At 46.4% G+C, this 24,371-nt stretch overlaps 1 protein-coding gene across 2 annotated transcripts in view; it reads left to right on the top strand.

The window, feature by feature from the left end:
* LOC138643181 (ubiquitin carboxyl-terminal hydrolase CYLD-like) overlaps positions 1-23,925 on the top strand; it is a 67,857-nt gene extending 43,932 nt beyond the window's left edge. Inside the window, exons 3-15 of one of the 2 annotated variants that reach the window (XM_069732013.1) lie at positions 2,604-2,873; positions 4,829-4,895; positions 5,523-5,716; positions 6,020-6,182; positions 6,330-6,465; positions 6,909-7,019; positions 7,521-7,612; positions 13,739-13,805; positions 14,320-14,452; positions 14,529-14,637; positions 21,156-21,274; positions 22,309-22,516; positions 22,938-23,262. In XM_069732013.1, coding sequence (XP_069588114.1) covers positions 2,604-2,873; positions 4,829-4,895; positions 5,523-5,716; positions 6,020-6,182; positions 6,330-6,465; positions 6,909-7,019; positions 7,521-7,612; positions 13,739-13,805; positions 14,320-14,452; positions 14,529-14,637; positions 21,156-21,274; positions 22,309-22,516; positions 22,938-23,122 — 1,854 coding nt within the window. In that variant the 3' untranslated portion in view covers positions 23,123-23,262. Of the gene's footprint in view, positions 1-2,603; positions 2,874-4,828; positions 4,896-5,522; positions 5,717-6,019; positions 6,183-6,329; positions 6,466-6,908; positions 7,020-7,520; positions 7,613-13,738; positions 13,806-14,319; positions 14,453-14,528; positions 14,638-21,155; positions 21,275-22,308; positions 22,517-22,937 lie in introns of both variants that reach the window. The other variant, XM_069732012.1, reaches the window with a different exon arrangement.
* Positions 23,926-24,371: the final 446 nt, after the last annotated feature.

The raw sequence follows: 24,371 nt of genomic DNA on the forward strand, positions 1-24,371 counted from the left end.
CTTTTTTCTTTTGTAATTTTGCTAGTTTACATTTGCTGCTGTAATAAAGTTATTGGTTTATCTACAAATGTAGGCATAATTGTCCAAATTTACAATAATAATTTTTTATACATGTACATTTTATTATTTATAGATTTCATTGTGTAAATCTTTTTAAATTTGTACAATCATTTGTATATTTTTGCTTTGTTGTCATTTTTTGTTTTATATATGTATGTTGTTCAGATAGATTACTGTGTTGGGCAACATTCAATACATGTTCATCTCACGCCCACTTTTTAAATCAGTTACGTCAATCACTTATCCCACCGGTGTGCTTTCCGGTGTAGGGTTATTTAAGTGGGATACAAGGGTCTTTTGGAATGTCATGATTAAGGGAGCCTAGTCTCCAGAAACGCGTTGAGATTCTTACCCATATGGTTGTGCTGAAGTCTGTATCCTCCATGTTTAAAGTTTGTTAATAAAGAAATCGCTTTTTTACGGACTCGGTGAAGCTGGACATTTCTTTCTTTTTTTGGATCTTGCACGCCTGGACACAGCGGGTCCGTGCTCCCGAGGTTTGGTTGCTGAATCACGGGTGAGCTGGTTTATGTTCCTTCTTACAGCCACAAAATACATTGCACAGCTACGTAGTATATAGCACAGCAACGTACTATATAGCACAGCCACGTAGTGTATAGCACAGCCCGTGCAGTATATAACACAGGCCATATAGTATAGAGCACAGTGATGTAGTATATTGCCCAGCCATGTAAGATATAGCACATAGACGTAGTATATAGCACATAGACGTAGTATATAGCACAGAGACGTAGTATATAACACAGCCCATGTAGTATATAACAGCCCACATAGTATATAGCAATGTGGGCACCATATCCCTGTTAAAAAAAAGAATTCAAATAAAAAATAGTTATATACTCACCTTACGGCGGCCCCCAGATCCAGCCCAGGCGTTTACCGATGCTCCTCGCGACACTCTGGTCCCAAGAATGCATTGCGGTCTCGCGAGATGTTGACGTAGCGGTCTCGAGACCGCTACGTCATCATCTTGCGAGACCGCAATGCATGGAACGGAGCCTCGCGAGTAGCAGCGGGAAAGGCGACGGAAGGTGAGAATATAATTTTTTATTTTGTTTATTATTTTTAACATTAGATCTTTTTACTATTGATGCTGCATAGGCTGCATCAATAGTAAAAAGTAGGTCACACAGGGTTAATAGCAGCATTAACGGACTGCGTTACACCGCGGCATAACGCGGTATAATGCAGCCATTAACCCTGTGTGAGCGCTGACTGGAGGGGGCACTGACAGAGAGTAGGAAGGGGCGAATTCGTGGCCGAACTGTGCCCGTCGCCTACCGGCCGCGACCAATCAGCGACGCGGGATTTCCGTGACAGACAGACAGACAGAAGTGCCCCTTAGGGTATGTTCACACGTTCAGGATTTCCATCCTTTTTTTTTCAGGACAGTTTTTTTAAAAAACTGCAGCTCTTGGCAGAAAACGCAGGTCCTTTTTTTGTCCGTTTTTGATGCGTTTTTGATGCGTTTTTGATGCGTTTTTTGATGCGTTTTTTGATGCGTTTTTTTATCCTTTTTTTACTGTGTGTTTCCTAGGAAGCTTTTTAGGGCTAAAATGGCTGAAAATACCTAACCCTACCCCTAACCCTACCCCTACCCCTAACCCTACCCCTAACCCTACCCCTAACCCTACCCCTAACCCTAACCCTACCCCTAACCCTACCCCTAACCCTAACCCTAACCCTACCCCTACCCCTAACCCTACCCCTAACCCTAACCCTATTCTAACCTTAGTGAAAAAAAAAAAAAAATTCTTAATTTTTTTTATTGTCCCTACCAATGGGGGTGACAAAGTGGGGGGGTGTCATTTACTATTTTTTTATTTTGATCACTGAGATAGGTTATATCTCAGTGATCAAAATGCACTTTGGAGCGAATCTGCCGGCCGGCAGATTCGGCGGGCGCACTGCGCATGCGCCCGCCATTTTGCAAGATGGCGGCGCCCAGGGAGAAGACGGCCGGACGGACACCGGGACGCCGGGTGAGTATAAGGGGGGGAGATTAGGGCACGGGGGGGGCATCGGAGCACTGGGGGGGGGCATCGGAGCACGGGGGGGCAGCCACACTCCGCCCACGCACTTCCGCCCGCTCCCCCGCACTTCCTGCTGCAGCGGTTCTGCACATCAAATCGCAGTAAAACCCGCAGATATATTTTTGATCTGCGGGTTTTACTGCGATTTTGACCTCACAATGGAGGTCTATGGGTGCAGAACCGCTGCGGTTCAGGAAGAAGAATTGACATGCTCCTTCTTTTTTCCGGGAGCTATTCAGCGCGTCTTTTTTTTTACAATTTCCGGACCATGTGCACAGTGTGTCCTGTTTTCCATAGGGTACAGTGTACTGTACCCTGCATGGAAAACAGCTGCGGAACCGCAGCGGCAAAACCGCCGCGGTTCCGCGGTAAAAAACGCACTGTGTGAACATGGCCTTAGACGATTATATATATATAGATATTGGGGGCTTCTTGTTATATGTAAAGTAATGGGTTCCTTGTATTGACATTGTATTGGTTATTCCACAGGGTGAAGGTGAAGGTCGTGGTAACATGGACGGCTCTTATAAAGGGGTGACGTTCTTCAAATGTAAGAAGAAATGTGGCCTCCTTTTACCTTTTAATAAGGTCTTGTACTCTGGGGCGCCTTCTCCAAATGATTCGGTGTCCACATATCCACAGCCTGTTACCGGTAATCCAAAGGACAATGTGTCATTCTTTGTGGAGGATTCTTTACAGCGAGGAATAGATATCACCTTAAGTAATCAGGCTGCTGCTGGCGTTGTGGAAGTCTTACCGGTAAGTATGTCACTTAGGGTTTATGTGCTCACAGATCTCGGGGCATGAAGGGTATCGGAATATGTCACTGGAAACACAAAAGAAGTCATCCACATCCCTCCTGTACCTACATCATCAACCAAGAAGACGGAATAATCCCAGGAGGAGTAACGTCATGGTTGGCTTTATACCAGGGAAGAGTAAAGATAAGGTTGGCTGCAGGATGTGCAGAGCTAGGGTTATGGCTGAGTTTAACTTGGTGAGACATATGGTTAGGGTTAGCTTTAGGGCAGATAAGATTAGGGTTACGGTTGGCTTTAAGATAGAAATGAGTAGGGTTGGGTTTGTCTTTAGGCTTGGATGGAGTATGGCTAGGTTTGACTTTAGGCCAGGTAGGTGTAAGGATAGTGTTGGCTTTAGGTTATAGAGGTGCAGGGTTAGGGTTGGCTTTTGGCTAGGGAAGAGTAAGGTTAGGGTTGGCTTTAGGATAGGGTGGAATAGCCTTGGATTTAAGGTTAAGAGTATGGTTAGGGTTGATTTTAGACACGAGGAACAGAGTTAGAGTTAGCTTTAGACTGGAGAAGCACAGCTAGAGTTAGCTTTGGCTCAGGAAGAGTGTGGTAGAATTGGCTTTGGGTTAGGCAGGGATAGGATTAGTATGGACATTAGACTGAGGAGAAGTGTTAGTGTTGGCTTTAGGCTGAGGAGATGTAAGATTACGTTTGGCTTTAGGCTGGGAAAGCACAGATTTGCTATTGGATGTAGCCTGGTGAGGAGTAGGGTTGGACTCGGGTTGGGCAGGAATAGGATTGGTGATAAGTAGGGTTAAGGTTATTGTAGTAGGCATGGCTCATATCCTGGTCTCAGAGTATAGGAATTACTTTAGACCAATCCTTTTGGAGGTGAGTTGTTGGATATGAAAGCAGCTTGAGATGATGGCCAAGTCCCCGCCGTACGCCCCGTGTAATATCTGCCGATATGGTGCCATTGCTCCTTCCTTACGATATATATTGATATTTATTATTTAGCCCTCATTGATAAGTGTGGTGCTAAGATCTAACATGGGGGTGGGGGGATGGGGATCCTGCTTGGACACTTCCTATAGAAGTCCATCTCTGTAGGTGGAATATCTGAAGAGCCTCCACTGTCGGTGACTTCCTGTAGATTTTCGCGGAGGTTTCATGGCTAAGTGAAAGAGTTAAGCATAAAGATATGTATTACTCTCGTCTGGCTCCCAGTCCGGACTCTGCATCATTGCACTGGTACCGCGGCGCCTGCAGCTGACATAGAGGACTGGGCCGGACCGGTCACAAAAAAAAAAAAAAAGTGAAATGCTGAAAAAACAGAAGAGGAAGTGAAAGAAAAACGCTTTATTTAATTCTTCACTTTCTCCTGCGTGATCCCACACATTATATCAAGCGTTTACCAGAAGTATTAACCCCTTTTGTCATATTTGGTCACTGTGCACAGGGGCAATCTGAAGGACTTCCGGAGGCAGGAGATTGATCGTTGTCACCCTGTGTACTTTGAGACATTATGATTTTTATTTTCTAAACCCCCTCAAGCTATGAACACTGGGGCAAATAAGTTTTCACTTCCTGGAGCAAATTCTCCCGTGTGAATGGAAAGTTTGTGCAGGATGTCGACCCTGGTGGTCCTGTGTAGGTGTGGATTTCTGTCCAGTTGGGAAATCAGACAATTCTCCTGCAGGGTTTCAGCCATTATTTGTTCAGATTTTGCAGCTTTGTTTTACCGTCTTCCATCCTATTGATTGCTGCTGCTGCTTCCACCATATTTTACGTTGGGGATGGTGTTTTTTGTTTTTCCTTTCTGCCCAGTGTTTAGCTCTTTTTAGACCATAGACGCCGTTACCCCATCATTACACAGTATAGGCATGGTGATTGTGAGCGGGATGGATATCATGGGATTGTTTGCCACTGTTGTCACTGTATTCACCTTTCCATCATGCATGGCAGGAGGAGACCCCGGCCAATGAGTCGCTGAAGATTCCCCTGGACACCATAGTGAAGGAGGAAACTCCAGGTACGTTACAGAAGAAAAAACTGCATTGCTGGGATATTCAGTTCCCTACCACCCTCCTGCTGTTAGTGACCCCAATCTCTATGCAGTCAGCTATAGATTTGAGATAAACCAGGGGCTCCGCAGGGGTGGGGCTGTCAGGACACAATGTTAGGAAGTTGCCTGAGACAATACAAAACAAAGAATAATTTCATATGTGTATTCATTACATTTCCTGTTGCTTGTGGGAGGGTCTTAGGTCAGGGGCTCCTCAGGGGCGGTGCTTCCCAGGGCTGAAATAGCTGTTTATATTAATAACCATATAATAAATTTATGCGACTTGGGCAATTGTCACGTGGTGTCAAGTAAGCTAAACTCTTGTGTAATAAAAGTTTTCAATCATTCCATTTTTCTTTGTTTTTTTCAATTTCTCACTTTTTCACGTTTTTGATGCATGTCTGTGAATAAAACCTTCTTATTTACATGTGTCACCCCGGGGTTATGATGATGAATGTGTCCATTCATTGACAGGAAGCAGAGATCTTATCAATCTTAATAATGAGAAATGGAAACACAACTAGGGTCAAAGCGTTTGCTTTGAGATGTTTTTGGCGTCACTTGTCGGCAGCTTCTTGTCTCTTTTGCTGGTAGATCCTCGGAGCCCGGTGCTGGACGGGAAGTCTCCCGGTAAGGAGGAGCCCGGGACGGTGAACGGTAATAAGAGGCCCCTGGAGGTGGACTCCCTGGTGCAGATTCAGTATCAGGAAGGGGAGCTGGCCTTCGGGATGATCCGGTGGTTGGGATACGTGCCGCAGATGGACGACTTCATGGCTGGAGTGGAGCTGGTAATATATCGCCTTCATCTGAAACAATGCTTCAGGGACCTGGAAAGAGGACGGCTCACTGTCCTGCACCGACACTAACACACTGAAATACTCTGTGCTGCTGAAGATCCTGCTGCCTAGAGACTGTAACTCTGTCTGTGACCCCTCATATTCTCAGTAACACCCCTCCTGAAATACTCTGTGCTGCAGGGGTCCCTGCTCCCCTCGCAGTGTGATTCTCGGTCTGTAGCCTCCTCCTTTCCCCATTTCCTGTCCATCCGCCTGCGCTGATGAATCCTGACCTTATGTTTCCTGGTCCTGCAGGAAGAAGACAGAGGCTGCACCGACGGCAGCTGGTTCGGACACCGGTATTTTTTCTGCCCACCGAAAAGAGGACTTTTTGTAAAGTTAAAGGTCTGTCAGCCGGACACCCGTTTCCTGTCCGGTAAAGACTGTCCTCCAAAGAGCCTGGAGAGCCCAAAACACAGTGAGTTTACTCCTCCACCGACACATAGTAACAGAAGCCCTGCTGTACCTCCCCTGATCTGTCACTCTGGTTCTGTGGTGTCATGTAGTGTAGTGACTATGCAGCACACATACCTCGCTGGTTACAAGAATTTTTTTTCCTCCCCAGGTAGAAATGAGAGTCGCAGGATGCCGGGGAAGGTTCCTCCCCTGCAGGGCACGGCGGCCGTGGAGATATTAGAAGGAGATATGAAGGGTATTCAAGGTCATTGCAATTCCTGCTACATGGATGCCGCACTTTTCAGGTAGCTCAGAGGTAGTCAAAAGCGCATCACTTGCTTAAAGTAACTTGGGGGTGGTCCTTGGCTGGCCGGGTGCTCCTCAGGGGTGGGGCAGAAAAAAATAGAAATAGTAATTTCATACTACTAAAAATATTTCTTTGCAGTTCCTTGTATATGGATGGTCTCGGGTAACTAGGGGGAGGTTCTGGATTGGTGGGTGCTCCTCAGGGGCGGGGACAGTTCTGCAGGATACAGAATCATACGAATTCCTGAGACAAGAAAAACCAAACAAACTGTTTTTTTTATGTGGATATATTTAGTTGCTATTTTAAGGCTATTTCTTTGCAAGTTTTCGGTAACTCGGGGGTGGTCCTCAGGTCAATAGATCTTTTCAGGGGGCTATAGATGTATTCTGCTTTGGTAAACGTCACGAGTTTGTTCTTTCTCTTCTTTCCTCTGTTTTGCAGTCTCTTCTCCTGTAGTTCTGTGCTGGATTCTCTACTGTTCAAGCCTTCTTCTATTCCTAATGGAAAAATCCAACAAACCCTGAGGGAAGAAATTGTTAACCCCTTGCGCAAGTGAGTGAGGAAGATAATGGTTTTTGCTTTATTTCTGTGGGCACATTAGTAGATTGAGAAGAATAGAAATTTACATTTTCATCTTTCCTTTATTTTATTCTTATTTTTAATTTTTTTTACAGATTTAAAAGTATTTTTTGGGCTAATTCATCACTTTCTGCAATTAGATAATTTGCATTGCCCCCCCCTATAGAAACATGGTATCTTCCGTGCCAATAAAGGTTTTATTCACTGCATAATAGGAAGTTCTGCGACTTTCTTCCATACTCTCCATTCTCAGTATTTTCTGTGCTCAGGATCTCTGCTTGCTGTCAGTGATCGGGAACGTACTTGTTCACATCCAGAGCCAGAAATATATGTGCAATGTGGCGATAATATACCCTGATATGTCACTGTCAGCCGGTCGGGGGCATGAGAAAGCTGTATGAATTCACCATAGAAGCCCTGACAGATGATTGTACCAGTGAGAGATTTCCCATAAAGCGGCTTCATCCCTTACAGGATCGGCTATGTGTCCGCGGACAGTGTGATGAACCTGCGCCACCAGCTGATGGAGGAGAGTCAGTGCCCGAGCTTCACCACCTCCGAGAAAGGTAGAATCACTGCCGTGCAGGGCACCATGATAAGGCGAATATAGGCACACAGTGGGTGCGGAAAGTATTCACACCCCTTTACATGTTCCACTCTTTGTTTCATTGCAGCCATTTGGTAAATTCATAAAAGTTCATTTTTTTCTCATTAATGTGCACTCTGCACCCATCTTTACTGAAAAAAACTGAAATGTAGAAATTTTTGCAAATGTAATAAAAAATAAAAACTGAAATATCACATGGTTATAAGTCTTCAGCCCCTTTGCTCAGTATTGAGTAGAAGCACCTTTTGAGCTCGTACAGCCATGAGTCTTCTTGGGAATGATACAACACGTTTTTCACCCCTGGATTTGGGGATCCTCGGCCATTCTTCCTTGCAGATCCTCTCCAGGTCCATTAGGTTGGATGGTGAACGTTGGTGGACGCCATTTTCAGGTCTCTCCAGAGATGCTCCATTGGGTTTAGGTCAGGACTCTGGCTGGGCCGGTCAAGAATGGTCACAGAGTTGTTCTGAAGCCGCTCCTTTGTTATTTTAGCTGTGTGCTTAGGGTCATTGAACCTTCGGCCATGTCTGAGGTCCAGAGCACTCTGGAAGAGGTTTTCATCCAGGATGTCTCTGTACTTGGCCACGTTCATGTTTCCTTCAATGACAACTAGTCGTCCTGTCCCTGCAGCTGACAAACACCCCCATAACATGATGCTGCCTCCACCATGTTTCACTGTTGGGATTGTATTGGGCAGGTGATGAGCAGTGCCTGGTTTTCTCCACACATACCGCTTAGAATTATCACCATAAAGGTCTATCTTCGTCTCATCAGACCAGAGAATCTTATTTCTCATAGTCTGGGAGTCCTTCATGTGTTTTTTAGCAAACTCTATGCGGCTTTCACATGTCTTCCACTTAGGAGAGGCTTCTGTCAGGCCATTCTGCCATAAAGCCCGACTGGTGGAAGGCTGCAGTGATAGTTGACTTTGTAGAACTTTCTCCCATCTCCCTACTGCATCTCTGGAGCTCAGCCACAGTGATCTTGGGGTTCTTCTTTACCTCTCACCAAGGCTCTTCTCCCACGATTGCTCAGTTTGGCTGGACGGCCTGGTCTAGGAAGACTTCTGGTGGTCCCAAACTTCTTCCATTTATGGATTATGGAGGCCACTGTGGTCTGAGGAACCTTGAGTGCTGCAGAAATTCTGTAACCTTGGCCAGATCTGTGCCGTGCCACAATTCTGTCTCTGAGCTCCTTGGCCAGTTCATTTGACCTCATGATTGTCATTTGGTCTGACATGCACTGTGAGCTGTGAGGTCTTATATAGACAGGTGTGCACCGCTCCAAATCAAGTCCTGTCAGTGTAATTACACACAGCTGGACTCCAAAGAAGGAGTAGAACCATCTCAGGGAGGATCACAAGGAAATGGACTTAAATATGAGGGTCTGAGCAAAAGGGTCTGAAGACTTATGACTAGTGTTGAGCATTCCGATACCGCAAGTATCGGGTATCGGCCGATACTTGCGGTATCGGAATTCCGATACCGAGATCCGATATTTTTGTGATATCGGGTATCGGTATCGGAAGTGTAAAATAAAGAATTAAAATAAAAAATATTGTTATATTCACCTCTCCGGCGGCCCCTGGACATCAGCGCGAGGATCCGGCGTCCGGCACGGCTTCTTTCTTCAAAATGCGCGCCTTTAGGACCTGTGGTATGACGTCCCGGCTTCTGATTGGTCGCGTGCCGCCCATGTGACCGCCACGCGACCAATCAGAAGCCGCGACGTCATTCCTCAGCTAAAGTCCTAGAATGAGCGCCTTTTAGGACCTGAGGAATGACGTCGCGGCTTCTGATTGGTCGCGTGGCGGTCACATGGGCGGCACGCGACCAATCAGAAGCCGGGACGTCATTCCACAGGTCCTAAAGGCGCGCATTTTGAAGAAAGAAGCCGTGCCGGACGCCGGATCCTCCCGCTGATGTCCAGGGGCCGCCGGAGAGGTGAATATAACAATATTTTTTATTTTAATTCTTTATTTTACACTTTAATATGGATCCCAGGGCCTGAAGGAGAGTTTCCTCTCCTTCAGACCCTGGGATCCATGAGGATACATTCCGATACTTGATGTCCCATTGACTTGTATTGGTATCGGATATCGGTATCGGCGATATCCGATATTTTTCAGGTATCGGCCGATACTATCCGATAACGATACTTTCAAGTATCGGACGGTATCGCTCAACACTACTTATGACCATGGGATATTTCAGTTTTTCCTTTTTATTAAATTTGCAAAAATTTCTAAATTTCTATTTTTTTCAGTCACGATGGGCTGCAGAGTGTACATTAATGAGAAAAAAATGAACTTTTTTTGAATTTATCAAATGGCTGCAATGAAACAAAGAGTGAAAAATTTAAAGGGGTCAGAATACTTTCCGTACGCACTGTATATCTATAGAACTCCTGGACCATACTGAATGCTCCAAAGCTGTACTCAATATTCTACTGGTGCAGTCACTGCGTACATATATTACATTACTGATCCTGAGTTACATCCTGTATTATACCCCAGAGCTGCACTCAATATTCTGCTGGTGCAGTCACTGCGTACATATATTACATTACTGATCCTGAGTTACATCCTGTATTATACTCCAGAGCTGCACTCAATATTCTGCTGGTGCAGTCACTGTGTACATACATTACATTACTGATCCTGAGTTACATCCTGTATTATACTCCAGAGCTGCACTCACTAGTCTGCTGGTGCAGTCACTGTGTACATACATTACATTACTGATCCTGAGTTACATCCTGTATTATACCCCAGAGCTACACTCACTATTCTGCTGGTGTAGTCACTGTGTACATACATTACATTACTGATCCTGAGTTACCTCCTGTATTATACTCCAGAGCTGCACTCACTATTCTCTTGGTGCAGTCACTGTGTACATACATTACATTACTGATCCTGAGTTACATCCTGTATTATACTCCAGAGCTGCACTCACTAGTCTGCTGGTGCAGTCACTGTGTACATACATTACATTACTGATCCTGAGTTACATCCTGTATTATACTCCAGAGCTGCACTCACTATTCTGCTGGTGCAGTCACTGTGTACATACATTACATTACTGATCCTGAGTTATATCCTGTATTATACCCCAGAGCTGCACTCACTATTCTGCTGTGCAGTCACTGTGTGCATACGTTACATTACTGATCCTGAGTTACATCCTGTATTATACTCCAGAGCTGCACTCACTATTCTGCTGGTGCAGTCACAGTGTACATACATTACATTACTGATCCTGAGTTATATCCTGTATTATACCCCAGAGCTGCACTCACTATTCTGCTGGTGCAGTCACTGTGTGCATACGTTACATTACTGATCCTGAATTACCTCCTGTATTATACCCCCGAGCTGCGCTCACTATTCTGCTGGTGCAGTCACTGTGTACATACATTACATTACTGATCCTGAGTTACACCCTGTATTATACCCCAGAGCTGCACTCACTATTCTGCTGGTGCAGTCACTGTGTACATACATTACATTACTGATCCTGAGTTATATCCTGTATTATACCACAGAGCTGCACTCACTATTCTGCTGGTGCAGTCACTGTGTGCATACGTTACATTACTGATCCTGAGTTACCTCCTGTATTATACCCCCGAGCTGCGCTCACTATTCTGCTGGTGCAGTCACTGTGTACATACATTACATTACTGATCCTGAGTTACACCCTGTATTATACCCCAGAGCTGCACTCACTATTCTGCTGGTGCAGTCACTGTGTACATACATTACATTACTGATCCTGAGTTATATCCTGTATTATACCACAGAGCTGCACTCACTATTCTGCTGGTGCAGTCACTGTGTACATACATTACATTACTGATCCTGAGTTATATCCTGTATTATACTCCAGAGCTGCACTCACTATTCTGCTGGTGCAGTCACTGTGTACATACATTACATTACTGATCCTGAGTTACATCCTGCATTATACTCCAGAGCTGCACTCACTATTCTGTTGGTGTAGTCATTGTGTACATACATTACATTACTGATCCTGAGTTACATCCTGTATTATACCCCAGAGCTGCACTCACTATTCTGCTGGTGCAGTCACTGTGTACATACATTACTGATCCTGAGTTACCTCCTGTATTATACCCCAGAGCTGCACTCACTATTCTGCTGGTGCAGTCACTGTGTACATACATTACATTACTGATCCTGAGTTACACCCTGTATTATACCCCAGAGCTGCACTCACTATTCTGCTGGTGCAGTCACTGTGTACATACATTACTGATCCTGAGTTACCTCCTGTATTATACCCCCGAGCTGCGCTCACTATTCTGCTGGTGCAGTCACTGTGTACATACATTACTGATCCTGAGTTACCTCCTGTATTATACCCCAGAGCTGCACTCACTATTCTGCTGGTGCAGTCACTGTGTACATACATTACATTACTGATCCTGAGTTACATCCTGTATTATACCCCAGAGCTGCACTCACTATTCTGCTGGTGCAGTCACTGTGTACATACATTACATTACTGATCCTGAGTTACCTCCTGTATTATACTCCAGAGCTGCACTCACTATTCTGCTGGTGCAGTCACTGTGTACATGCATTACATTACTGATCCTGAGTTACATCCTGTATTATACTCCAGAGCTGCACTCACTATTCTGCTGGTGCAGTCACTGTGTACATACATACATTACTCATCCTGAGTTACATCCTATATTATACCCCAGAGCTGCACTTACTATTCTGCTGGTGCAGTCACTGTGTACATACATTACATTACTGATCCTGAGTTACCTCCTGTATTATACTCCAGAGCTGCACTCACTATTCTGCTGGTGCAGTCACTGTGTACATGCATTACATTACTGATCCTGAGTTACATCCTGTATTATACTCCAGAGCTGCACTCACTATTCTGCTGGTGCAGTAACTGTGTACATACATACATTACTCATCCTGAGTTACCTCCTGTATTATACCCCAGAGCTGCACTCACTATTCTGCTGGTGCAGTCACTGTGCACATACATTACATTACTGATCCTGAGTTGCCTCCTGTATTATACTCCAGAGCTGCACTCACTATTCTGCTGGTGCAGTCACTGTGTACATGCATTACATTACTGATCCTGAGTTACATCCTGTATTATGCTCCAGAGCTGCACTCACTATTCTGCTGGTGCAGTCACTGTGTACATACATTACATTACTGATCCTGAGTTGCCTCCTGTATTATACTCCAGAGCTGCACTCACTATTCTGCTGGTGCAGTCACTGTGTACATGCATTACATTACTGATCCTGAGTTACATCCTGTATTATGCTCCAGAGCTGCACTCACTATTCTGCTGGTGCAGTCACTGTGTACATACATTACATTACTGATCCTGAGTTACATCCTGTATTATACCCCAGAGCTGCACTCACTATTCTGCTGGTGCAGTCACTGTGTACATGCATTACATTACTGATCCTGAGTTACATCCTGTATTATGCTCCAGAGCTGCACTCACTATTCTGCTGGTGCAGTCACTGTGTACATACATTACATTACTGATCCTGAGTTACATCCTGTATTATACCCCAGAGCTGCACTCACTATTCTGCTGGTGCAGTCACTGTGTACATACATTACATTACTGATCCTGAGTTACATCCTGTATTATGCTCCAGAGCTGCACTCACTATTCTGCTGGTGCAGTCACTGTGTACATACATTACATTACTGATCCTGAGTTACATCCTGTATTATACTCCAGAGCTGCACTCACTATTCTGCTGGTGCAGTCACTGTGTACATACATTACATTACTGATCCTGAGTTACATCCTGTATTATACTCCAGAGCTGCACTCACTATTCTGTTGGTGTAGTCACTGTGTACATACATTACATTACTGATCCTGAGTTACATCCTGTATTATACCCCAGAGCTGCACTCACTATTCTGCTGGTGCAGTCACTGTGTACATACATTACATTACTGATCCTGAGTTACATCCTGTATTATACTCCAGAGCTGCACTCACTATGTATGTTATTATATTATGGAAAGTTTAGTTGCTTTCTTCCTTCTTAGATCCGGAGGAGTTCCTCACTCTCATCATGCATCGTATCTTGGGCGCAGAACCTCTCTTAAAGCTGCAGTAAGTTTTATGGTAGCATAGAACCTAAGGGGTAAGGTTTTTCCTTGTCACTTTCCATAAGGAGCGACCTTATTTCTTAAATCCCAGTCTTAACTTCTCAATTCCTGAAATCGGATCTCATACTTTGCCCTGATGAGGGGCAAAACCCTGAAACTCAGTGTCTGGCAAATTGGCTGATTTGGCTTTTATCCTAAGTCCTATTGCAAGGTGCGTTAATGGGTCGATATTGACTTCCAATAGGTGGCGCTAGAGTTCAGGTCCTCTTCTTCTGGAGGGGAGTCTGAGACCACCTTTTACCCATCAGCCCAACTATCCTCCTACAATGACCAGAATGTTGGCACAACGTGTGGTATGTTACAGTTGTATCCAGTCTGGGTGTCTGAAAGCTGATAGACTGGATACAATTGTAACAAACCCTCAGCAATGAGAAGTAAGGTCAGAACAGGTAGAGCTCTTGTACTGTGATTTCTATGGAGAAGCCCTTTAAGGGTCTCTTGGTTTCTCCTCCTGGCAGGTCTGAGGGTCAGCGGGTCCAGGAGTGTCACTGCCATCAGATCTTCATAGAGAAGCAGCAGGAGATGACGGTGCCCAACGTGCAGCAGCTCCTGGAGCAATCCTTCCATCACTCCCAGCTGAAGCTGGCGGAGGTAGGTGTGGGCGCGTCTATTACTCCCTGTTATCAGCCATGGTTAGAGGCTTTCTCTGTGATGATGTCCTCCACAGGTCCCGTCCTGCTTCATTCTCCAGATGCCGCGGTTTGGGAAGGAATACAAGATGTTCAGTAAGATCGTCCCGTCTCTGGAGCTGGACGTCACCGATCTTCTCTCTGACAGTGAGTGCGCAGCGCTGCCGTGTCCGTCCTAGAAACACATCGTCCTGGAGTCTCCTGTGTAAACACTGAGCTGATACATTGCAACAATCCGGCAGCTGTGAGAGCAGAACGAGGCCGAGAGATTCCACCTACTGCAAACAAAAACGTGACGTACAAATACACATCACAGCCCCGAGAGGAAACAGTGGTGGATGATGGAAATCACCGGACGGAGACACGGTATCAGCCCCCATTGCCCCATTCCAGACCCCATTGTTCCACTCCAGACCCCATTGCTTCATTCCAGACCCCATTGTTCAATTCCAGCCTAAATTGTTCCATTCCCGCCCCATTGTCCTATTCCAACCCCCATTGCTCCATTATAGACCCCAGTGTCCTTTCCAGCCCTGATTGTTCCATTCCTGCCCCCATTGTTCCATTCCTGCCCCCATTGTTCCATCCCAAACCCCATTGCTCCATTTGAGCCTCCATTGTTCCATTCCAGCCCCCAGTGCTCTATTCCAGTCCCCATTGTTCCATTACAGCCTCCATTACTCCATTCAAGCCCCCATTGCTCCATTCCAGCCCCTGTTGCTCCATTCCAGCCCCCATTGTTCCATTCCAGCCCCCATTGTTCCATTCCAGCCCCCATTGCTCCATTCCGGCCCCCATTGCTCCATTCCAGCCCCCGTTGCTCCATTCCAGCCCCCGTTGCTCCATTACATACCCCATTGCTCCATTACAGACCCCATTGTTCCATTCCAGCCCCCATTGTTCCATTCCAGCCCCCATTGCTCCATTCCAGCCCCCATTGCTCCATTCCAGCCCCCATTGCTCCATTACAGACCCCATTGTTCCATTCCAGCCCCCATTGCTCCATTCCAGCCCCCGTTGCTCCATTCCAGCCCCCATTGCTCCATTACAGACCCCATTGTTCCATTCCAGCCCCCATTGCTCCATTACAGACCCCATTGCTCCATTACAGACCCCATTGCTCCATTCCAGCCTCCATTGCTCCATTCCAGGCCCAATTGTCCCATTCCAGCCCCCATTGTTCCATTCTAGCCTCCATTGCTCCATTCCAGCCTCCATTGCTCCATTCCAGCCCCCTTTGTTCCATTCCAGACCACATTGTTCCATTCCAGCCCCCTTTGTTCCATTCCAGCCCCCATTGTTCTATTCTTGCCCTCATTGTTCCATTCCAGCCCCCATTGCTCCATTCCAGCCCCCTTTGTTCCATTCCAGCCTCCATTTCTCCATTCCAGCCCCCATTGCTCCATTCCAGCCTCCAGTTTTCGATTCCAGCTCCCATTGCTCTATTCCAGCCTCCATTGCTGCATTCCAGCCTCCATTGTTCCATTCCAGACCCCATTGTTCCATTCCCGCCCCCATTGTTCCATTCCAGCCCCCATTACTCCATTCCAGCCTCCATAGTCTCATTGCAGACCTCATTGTTCTATTCCAGCCTACATTGCTCCTTTCCTGTCCCCATTGCTGCTTTCCATCCTCCATTGTTCCATTCCAGCCCCATTGCTCCATTACAGACCCCATTGTTTCATTCCAGCCCCCATTGTTCCATTCCAGACCCCATTGCTCTATTACAGACCCCATTGTTTCATTCCAGCCCCCATTGTTCCATTCCAGCCCCCATTGTTCCATTCCAGACCCCATTGCTCTATTACAGACCCCATTGTTCCTTTCCAGCTCCCATTTTTCCATTCCAGCTCCCATTGCTCCATTTCAGACCCCATTGTTTCATTCCAGCCCCCATTGTTGAATTCCAGACCCCATTGTTCCATTCCTGCCCCATTGTTCCATTCCAGCCTCCATTGCTCCATTCCAGCCCCCATTGTTCCTTTCCACCCCCCATTGTTCCTTTCCAGCCCCATTGTTCCATTCCAGCTCCCATTGTTCCTTTCCACCCCCCATTGTTCCATTCCAGCCCCAATTGTTCCATTCCAGACCCCATTGTTCCATTCCAGCTCCCATTGTTCCTTTCCACCCCCCATTGTTCCTTTCCAGCCCCCATTGTTCCATTACAGCTTCCATTGTTTCATTCCAGCCCCCATTGTTCCATTACAGCTTCCATTGTTTCATTCCAGCCCCCATTGCTCCATTACAGAGCCCATTGATCCTTTCCAGCCTCCATTGCTCCATTCCAACCCCCATTGTTTCATTCCAGCTCCCATTGTTCCATTCCAGCCTCCATTGTTTCATTCCAGCTCCCATTGTTCCATTCCAGCCTCCATTGTTTCATTCCAGCTCCCATTGTTCCATTCCAGCCCCCATTGTTCCATTTCAGGCTCCATTGTTCCATTCCAGCCTCCATTGCTCCATTCCAGCCCCCATTGCTCCATTCCAGCCTCCATTGTTCTATTCCAGACCCCATTGCTCAATTCCAGCCCCCATTGTTCCATTCCAGACCCCATTGTTCCATTCCAGCCTCCAGTTCTCTATTCCAGCCCCCATTGTAACATTCCAGGCTCCATTGCTCCACTGGAACCTCCTTTGTTTCCTTCCAGTCCCATTGCTCCATTTGAGCCTCCATTGTTCTATTCCAGCCCCAATTGTTCTATTCCAGCCTCCATTATTCCATTCCAGCCCCCAGTGCTCTATTCCAGCCCCCAGTGTTCTATTCCAGCCTCCATTATTCCATTCCTGCCTCCCTTGTCCAATTCCATCCCCCATTGTTCCATTCCAGCCTCCATTGTCCTATTCCAGACCCCATTGCTCCTTTCCAGCCCTCAGTTCTCTATTCCATCCCCCATTGTTCCATTCCAGCCTCCATTGTCCTATTCCAGACCCCATTGCTCCTTTCCAGCCCTCAGTTCTCTATTCCAGCCCCCATTGTTCCTTTCCAGCCTCCATTGCTCCTTTCCAGCCTCCATTGCTTTATTCCAGCCTCCATTGTTCCTTTCCAGCCTCCATTGCTCCTTTCCAGCCTCCATTGCTCCATTCCAGCCTCCATTGCTCCATTCCAGCCTCCATTGCTTTATTCCAGCCTCCATTGTTCCTTTCCAGCCTCCATTGCTCCATTCCAGCCTCCATTGCTCTATTCCAGCCTCCATTGTTCCTTTCCAGCCTCCATTGCTCCATTCCAGCCCTCAGTTCTCTATTCCAGCCCCCATTGCTCCATTCCAGCCTCTATTGTTCCTTTCCAGCCTCCATTTCTCCTTTCCAGCCTCCATTGCTCCTTTCCAGCCTCCATTGCTTTATTCCAGCCTCCATTGTTCCTTTCCAGCCTCCATTGCTCCTTTCCAGCCTCCATTGCTCCTTTCCAGCCTCCATTGCTCCATTCCAGCCTCCATTGCTCCATTCCAGCCTCCATTGCTTTATTCCAGCCTCCATTGTTCCTTTCCAGCCTCCATTGCTCCATTCCAGCCTCCATTGCTCTATTCCAGCCTCCATTGTTCCTTTCCAGCCTCCATTGCTCCTTTCCAGCCTCCATTGCTCCTTTCCAGCCTCCATTGCTCCATTCCAGCCTCCATTGCTCCATTCCAGCCTCCATTGCTTTATTCCAGCCTCCATTGTTCCATTCCAGCCTCCATTGCTCCATTCCAGCCTCCATTGCTCTATTCCAGCCTCCATTGCTCCATTCCAGCCTCCATTGCTCTATTCCAGCCTCCATTGCTCCATTCCAGCCTCCATTGCTCTATTCCAGCCTCCATTGCTCCATAACAGTCTTCATTGCTCTATTCCAGCCTCCATTGTTCCTTTCCAGCCTCCATTGCTCCTTTCCAGCCTCCATTGCTCCTTTCCAGCCTCCATTGCTCCATTCCAGCCTCCATTGCTCCATTCCAGCCTCCATTGCTTTATTCCAGCCTCCATTGTTCCTTTCCAGCCTCCATTGCTCCATTCCAGCCTCCATTGCTCTATTCCAGCCTCCATTGTTCCTTTCCAGCCTCCATTGCTCCTTTCCAGCCTCCATTGCTCCTTTCCAGCCTCCATTGCTCCATTCCAGCCTCCATTGCTTTATTCCAGCCTCCATTGTTCCATTCCAGCCTCCATTGCTCTATTCCAGCCTCCATTGCTCCATTCCAGTCTCCATTGCTCTATTCCAGCCTCCATTGCTCCATAACAGTCTTCATTGCTCTATTCCAGCCTCCATTGTTCCTTTCCAGCCTCCATTGCTCCATAACAGTCTTCATTGCTCTATTCCAGCCTCCATTGCTCTATTCCAGCCTCCATTGCTCCATAACAGTCTTCATTGCTCTATTCCAGCCTCCATTGTTCCTTTCCAGCCTCCATTGCTCCATAACAGTCTTCATTGCTCTATTCCAGCCTCCATTGTTCCTTTCCAGCCTCCATTGCTCCATAACAGTCTTCATTGCTCTATTCCAGCCTCCATTGCTCTATTCCAGCCTCCATTGCTCCATAACAGTCTTCATTGCTCTATTCCAGCCTCCATTGCTCTATTCCAGCCTCCATTGCTCTATTCCAGCCTCCATTGCTCCATTCCAGTCTCCATTGCTCTATTCCAGCCTCCATTGCTCCATAACAGTCTTCATTGCTCTATTCCAGCCTCCATTGCTCTATTCCAGCCTCCATTGCTCCATAACAGTCTTCATTGCCGTCTTGCTCTGCACCTTCAGCTCGGTGGTGTGCGGTCAGTGGACACTTGTAGTCGGACGTCTGGCTCCATAGCCTCTGATGGTTTGTGTAGACCCTGACATCTTGGGTCAGTGAGTGACGTCCAATGTGACTTTTAACATGGAACCAGCGGTGCGGCCATTTCTCCAAAGTGTCCCATGAGATGTCCCAACATAACAACCCCAGACCACATGCTCCTCGTGCTACTGTGAGCCGCCTGCGTGGCCTAATGGTGCCCCCATGGCCGCAGGGTCTCTTATTGAGCCCATCGGGGACGCCATGAAGCACATTCAGTGCGGCAGAACCTTCCTCAGACGACCATTAATAACCCAGTGACGTCTCCATCCTGTAGTTACCATCAATGCGTCACTTTTCCTTCTTGGTGTGGTAATCTCAGTGTTGTGGCCATGTGAGGGTCACCGCGGAATGCGGCCGTGGTGGGATCATAAACAATGCAGGTTCCCACCAGGATTCTGAGCGTCTACAGATTCCAGGACCCTCCATAAAAATAAGCCACTATTTTTATCTCATCCGTAAAATAAAAAATTGCGTCTCTGATGTTTTTTTTTTTAAGCTGGAAAGTCTTGAGATTTTTATGACTGAATTTATCGCCCATGTACAGTTCACAATGAAGGCGGCTGATGGACGTCACCGTCACTCAGGACATGTGGGCTGTAGACGCATCGCTAACAGTCCTAATGATTTATTATGGTCATCTAATGTGCCCCCTCACCCCCCCAAAAAAAAGAGACGTGCAAAGAAAACGTGTCCATTCACTGACAGCAAGCAACGAGCTATCTGATCAATCTCAACATTCGGGCCTTGTTTCCAGTACGAGCCTTAATTCTGTGTTGCCCTTAGCAACCAATCAGAGCCCAGCTTTCATGTTCTTAACAGCTCTGGTAAAATGGAAGCTGCACTGTGATTGGTTGCTATCGGCAGCAGAAACTGAAGCGCTAATGTCTGGATTTGGGGGAACGGTCAGTGTCGTCTTCCAGGAGCCATGACTTTATTTCTCCCCCGACATAACCCAGTGTGCGCTTGTGTCTTTGTGGGACGAGTTGTAGTTTTAAATGATGACATTCACTTATAATATACTGATAATATAACGCCACCTTTATTGTTTTTGTTTCACATTTAAGGTTTTAATTTTGAAGCACAAAAGCCATGGTAACACGATTCTCCACATCATTATGATTTTGTTGATTACAAACTTGTAAATATATATATATGTATATATATATATATATATATATATTATATGTTTTAGACACTTAAAAAAAAAAGAAAGAAAACAAATATAATTTAATATAATATATATATATATATATATATATATATATATATATATATATATATATATATATATATATATATACCGTACTCATTTACTTTGTTTCACCATTTTCTGAGTGCCGTAACTTTTTTATTTCTCCATTTGATCTGTATGCTGAGGCGCATTTTTCGTTGGTAAAATTTTGGGGGTAAATGCGATGTTTTTTGGTTACTTTTTATGGCCTTTTTCGCATGTTCCATGTTGAGAAGGAATTTAATAAAAAATCCCCAAATGCGAATATTTCATATAAAATAGTAAAATTATAAAAATAATTCCTAAAAGTCCTCAGGATCTCAGTCACCTGCAGATTTATATTAATCTTAGTCAGTGTGAAAATTGAAGACTAAATTATAAAAAAAAATTAAATCCCATTCAGAAAATTGCTGCTTTCAATATGAGAGGGATAGAAATAAAAACAAATTATGTGTTTTGCAAAGGGGCCGTGTTACTTATGGGTTGGTGGAAACGTATGGTGCATCAGAGATCACCGGAATTTTCCGCTATACGGAGACTGCGTTACATCGGACGCGGCCGCTCCTTTCATTGTGGATTTGCCGCTTATTTTCTCTCCAGATTTGCATATATAGGTTTGTCGTCCTTTGTGTGTTGCCAGGTCCCCGGGAATGTGTGGTGTGCGGGAACCTGGCCACTCATGAATGTGCCGAGTGCTTCAAGGACGTCATCCTCTCCGACCACGGCCTCAAGCAGTACTGCCTGGTGTGCAGTAAGCAGGTACTATACGCACGCAGGCGCGACCTGTGTGTTTTCTCTCAGCTAGTGCATGGAGATGACTCTCATGTACTGTATGCATAGATATGGGGGATTACCGCTCTCCTGTCTCTATGTAACACACATTCAGAAGCAGCAGCGTTGAGGATGTTACAGAGCAAAAATGAGCAGTGTAGCTGTGAATTCAGCTCTGGAAAGAGATAAATTGGCAGCATCATGGAGTACATTATACATCAGTCCTGAGCAATGTAGCTGTAAATCCAGCTCTAGGACAAGATAAAACATTTACTAGAATGCAGTAGTAGCTTGGAGAACATAATAGATCCGTGAGAAGTGTAACAGTGAATCCAGATTTGGATTGAGATAAAACACTTACTAAAATGCAGCAGGAGCCTGGAGGAAATTTTACAGCAGTTCTGAGCAATGTAGCTGTAATCCAGCTCTAGGATAAGATAAAACACTTACTAAAAAGCAGTGTAGTCTGGAGGACTTCATATAGCTGTAATGAATAGTATACCTCTGAATCAAGCTCTGTGTACAGATAAAATTCTGCCTAGAAAGCAGTAGCAGCATAGAGGACATTATGCTGCAGTACTGAACAATGTAGCTGTGAATCAAGCTCCTCAATTAAATAAAGCACTTACTAGAATTCAGCAGAAAACTGGGGGACAATATACATCAGTGAGGATTATAGCAGTGAATCCAGCTCTCCATTGAGATAAAACTCTGACTAGAAAGCAGCAGCATTGAGGACTTGATACTGCAGTACTGAACAGTGTAGGGCGGAATTAAAACTGACTAGAAAGCAGCAACATGTGACTAACACTACAGTACTGAAGAGTGTAGCTGTGAATCCAGCTATGGGGAGAGAATAAACACTAGAAAGCAGCCATAGCATTTAGGACAGTGTTGTAGGTAGATCCCCAGTAGAGCTGTAGAGTGGAGTGGCCAAATAGTAACAGTAAGGAAGGTCACAATGTGCACCCGTGGCAGCCCACTAACGCGTATCACCAGATCTCCTACGTTTACTCCTAAAGGTCCACTCTCATCACAAGAGGAAGGATCACAGACCCGTCCCTCTGAAGATCCCAGAAAGCTTCCTGAAGGCATCAACCAAGATCCCGCGGGAGATCCTGGAGCTGTTCGCGGTGCTGTGCATAGAGACCAGTCACTACGTCTCCTTCGTGAAGTACGGGGCGGAGAAGGGCAGCTGGATGTTCTTCGACAGCATGGCCGACCGATTTGGTGAGCGGGTTGTGATCACTCGATCAATGAGAGTATCGTCGTGTTCCACTCTTAAAGGAGAACTCCTCTGAAATGTGTCGTGTCTCCGCCTGCGCTCAGTGAGTGTGAACAAGGTAATAGCCGGACGTGATCGTGTCTTGGGGTTATGAGGGTCACGGCTCGCGAGAAGAGAGTTCTGTGCGGCTGTGGGGTCATCACACTGAGAGGATGACGGTTCCCATTCACTGACATCAAGCGGAGATCTAAAAATCCCAAGAAAACAAAGGATATTATAATGTTGTCAAGCTTTTCATTAACCCCTTCCAGCACCTTCTTCTGGAAACGTTCTTCCCGTGGGAAAGTGCTTGTACATGGGGCTGCACTGTGCATTCTTATACATGTGATGGAAGCCTGAGTGCGCCACTTGTTATTGTTTCCGCAGGGAGTGAGAATGGCTACAACATCCCGCGAGTAACCCTCTGTCCAGAAGTGGCCACTTACCTGGCGGCTCCGCTGCCCGATCTCATGAAGCAGAATCCTCGCGAAATGAAAGGGGTGGCCAACCGCCTCTTCTGTGACGCCTACATGTACATATACCAGAGTAAGAGGATGGCCCTGTATAAGTGAGGGGCGGCCGGAGCATCCGAGGCCGGGCAGTGGGTGGCATCCGTCTGATGAAGGGGTCGATGGTGCCATCTCCTCCTATCATCCGCTCTGCGGTGGGATGTATCGGGGGAATATTCAGGAATCCTTCATTCTCAGGTCTCCTTCCTCCAGATGTTGGACAGTATCCAGGGCCTGGAGACCGGTCAACTGCTCCAATACTGGAATTATAGCACCACGGCCGACCTGAGGTGAAGAGGGATGGGGCAAACCGGCTGTGAGGGATGGGGCGAACCGGCTGTGAGGCATGGGGTAACCCCGGCTGTGAGGGATGGGGCGAACCGGCTGTGAGGGATGGGGTAACCCCGGCTGTGAGGGATGGGGCGAACCGGCTATGAGGGATGGGGCGAACCGGATGCGAGGGATGGGGTAACCCCGGATGCGAGGGATGGGGTAACCCCGGCTGTGAGGGATGGGGCGAACCGGCTGTGAAGGATGGGGTAACCCCGGCTGTGAGGGATGGGGCAAACCGGCTGTGAGGGATGGGGTAACCCCGGCTGTGAGGGATGGGGTAACCTCGGCTGGTCACCCACTGAGGGACGGCTCCGCTGCAGTCAGTGGGGGCCGTCGCGTAGACAGCGTCTTCTGATTTTTGATACAATGTCTCAGGGAGGTAACATATTTATTACAACGTGTCAATAATAGTAATGATGTTATTAGCGGCCGGCAGGGAACTTCCGACGTTCTTGGGGTCAGCAGAAAATGCGGTCAGAAAACTTTTCAGATTATTGAAACTTTTTTTTTAAAAATAAAATCTTCCTACACTTCTCATAGTTTTATAATAAGAGTTCAGAAGCAATCTGTGAATGCTGGGACTTGTAGTGTTTCAGCATGGGTTGTGGACATTGCGCATTCAGCGCTTCTCTCCTTTGCCCTGCGCCGTACATGTGCAACATGGGGGATTGTATCTGACTCCTATCCTGGCTGACACCTTAGATGCCACCCGTCAATAGTGACAGCAGGGTCCTGAGGGGCTGCCATGAACGAGCTGCCAGGAAGTATCATATTGACAGGCACACATGTTACATTGCACCACAAATGTAAAAAGAAAAGGCGTTAACATAAAAAAACAAGTAAAAAAACTCAAAAAAGTCACTTTCTCTGCGTCCTTACGAGAATTACTAGAAAGTGATTGCTTTTTCAGTTTTATAACTGGGATGTAATTCAGCTGTTTAACCACCAGAGGTCAGTGTTGTTACATGGGAGAAAATCC

Source organism: Ranitomeya imitator, chromosome 6, assembly GCF_032444005.1.
Source record: "Ranitomeya imitator isolate aRanImi1 chromosome 6, aRanImi1.pri, whole genome shotgun sequence".
Taxonomy (NCBI): Eukaryota; Metazoa; Chordata; class Amphibia; order Anura; family Dendrobatidae; genus Ranitomeya; species Ranitomeya imitator.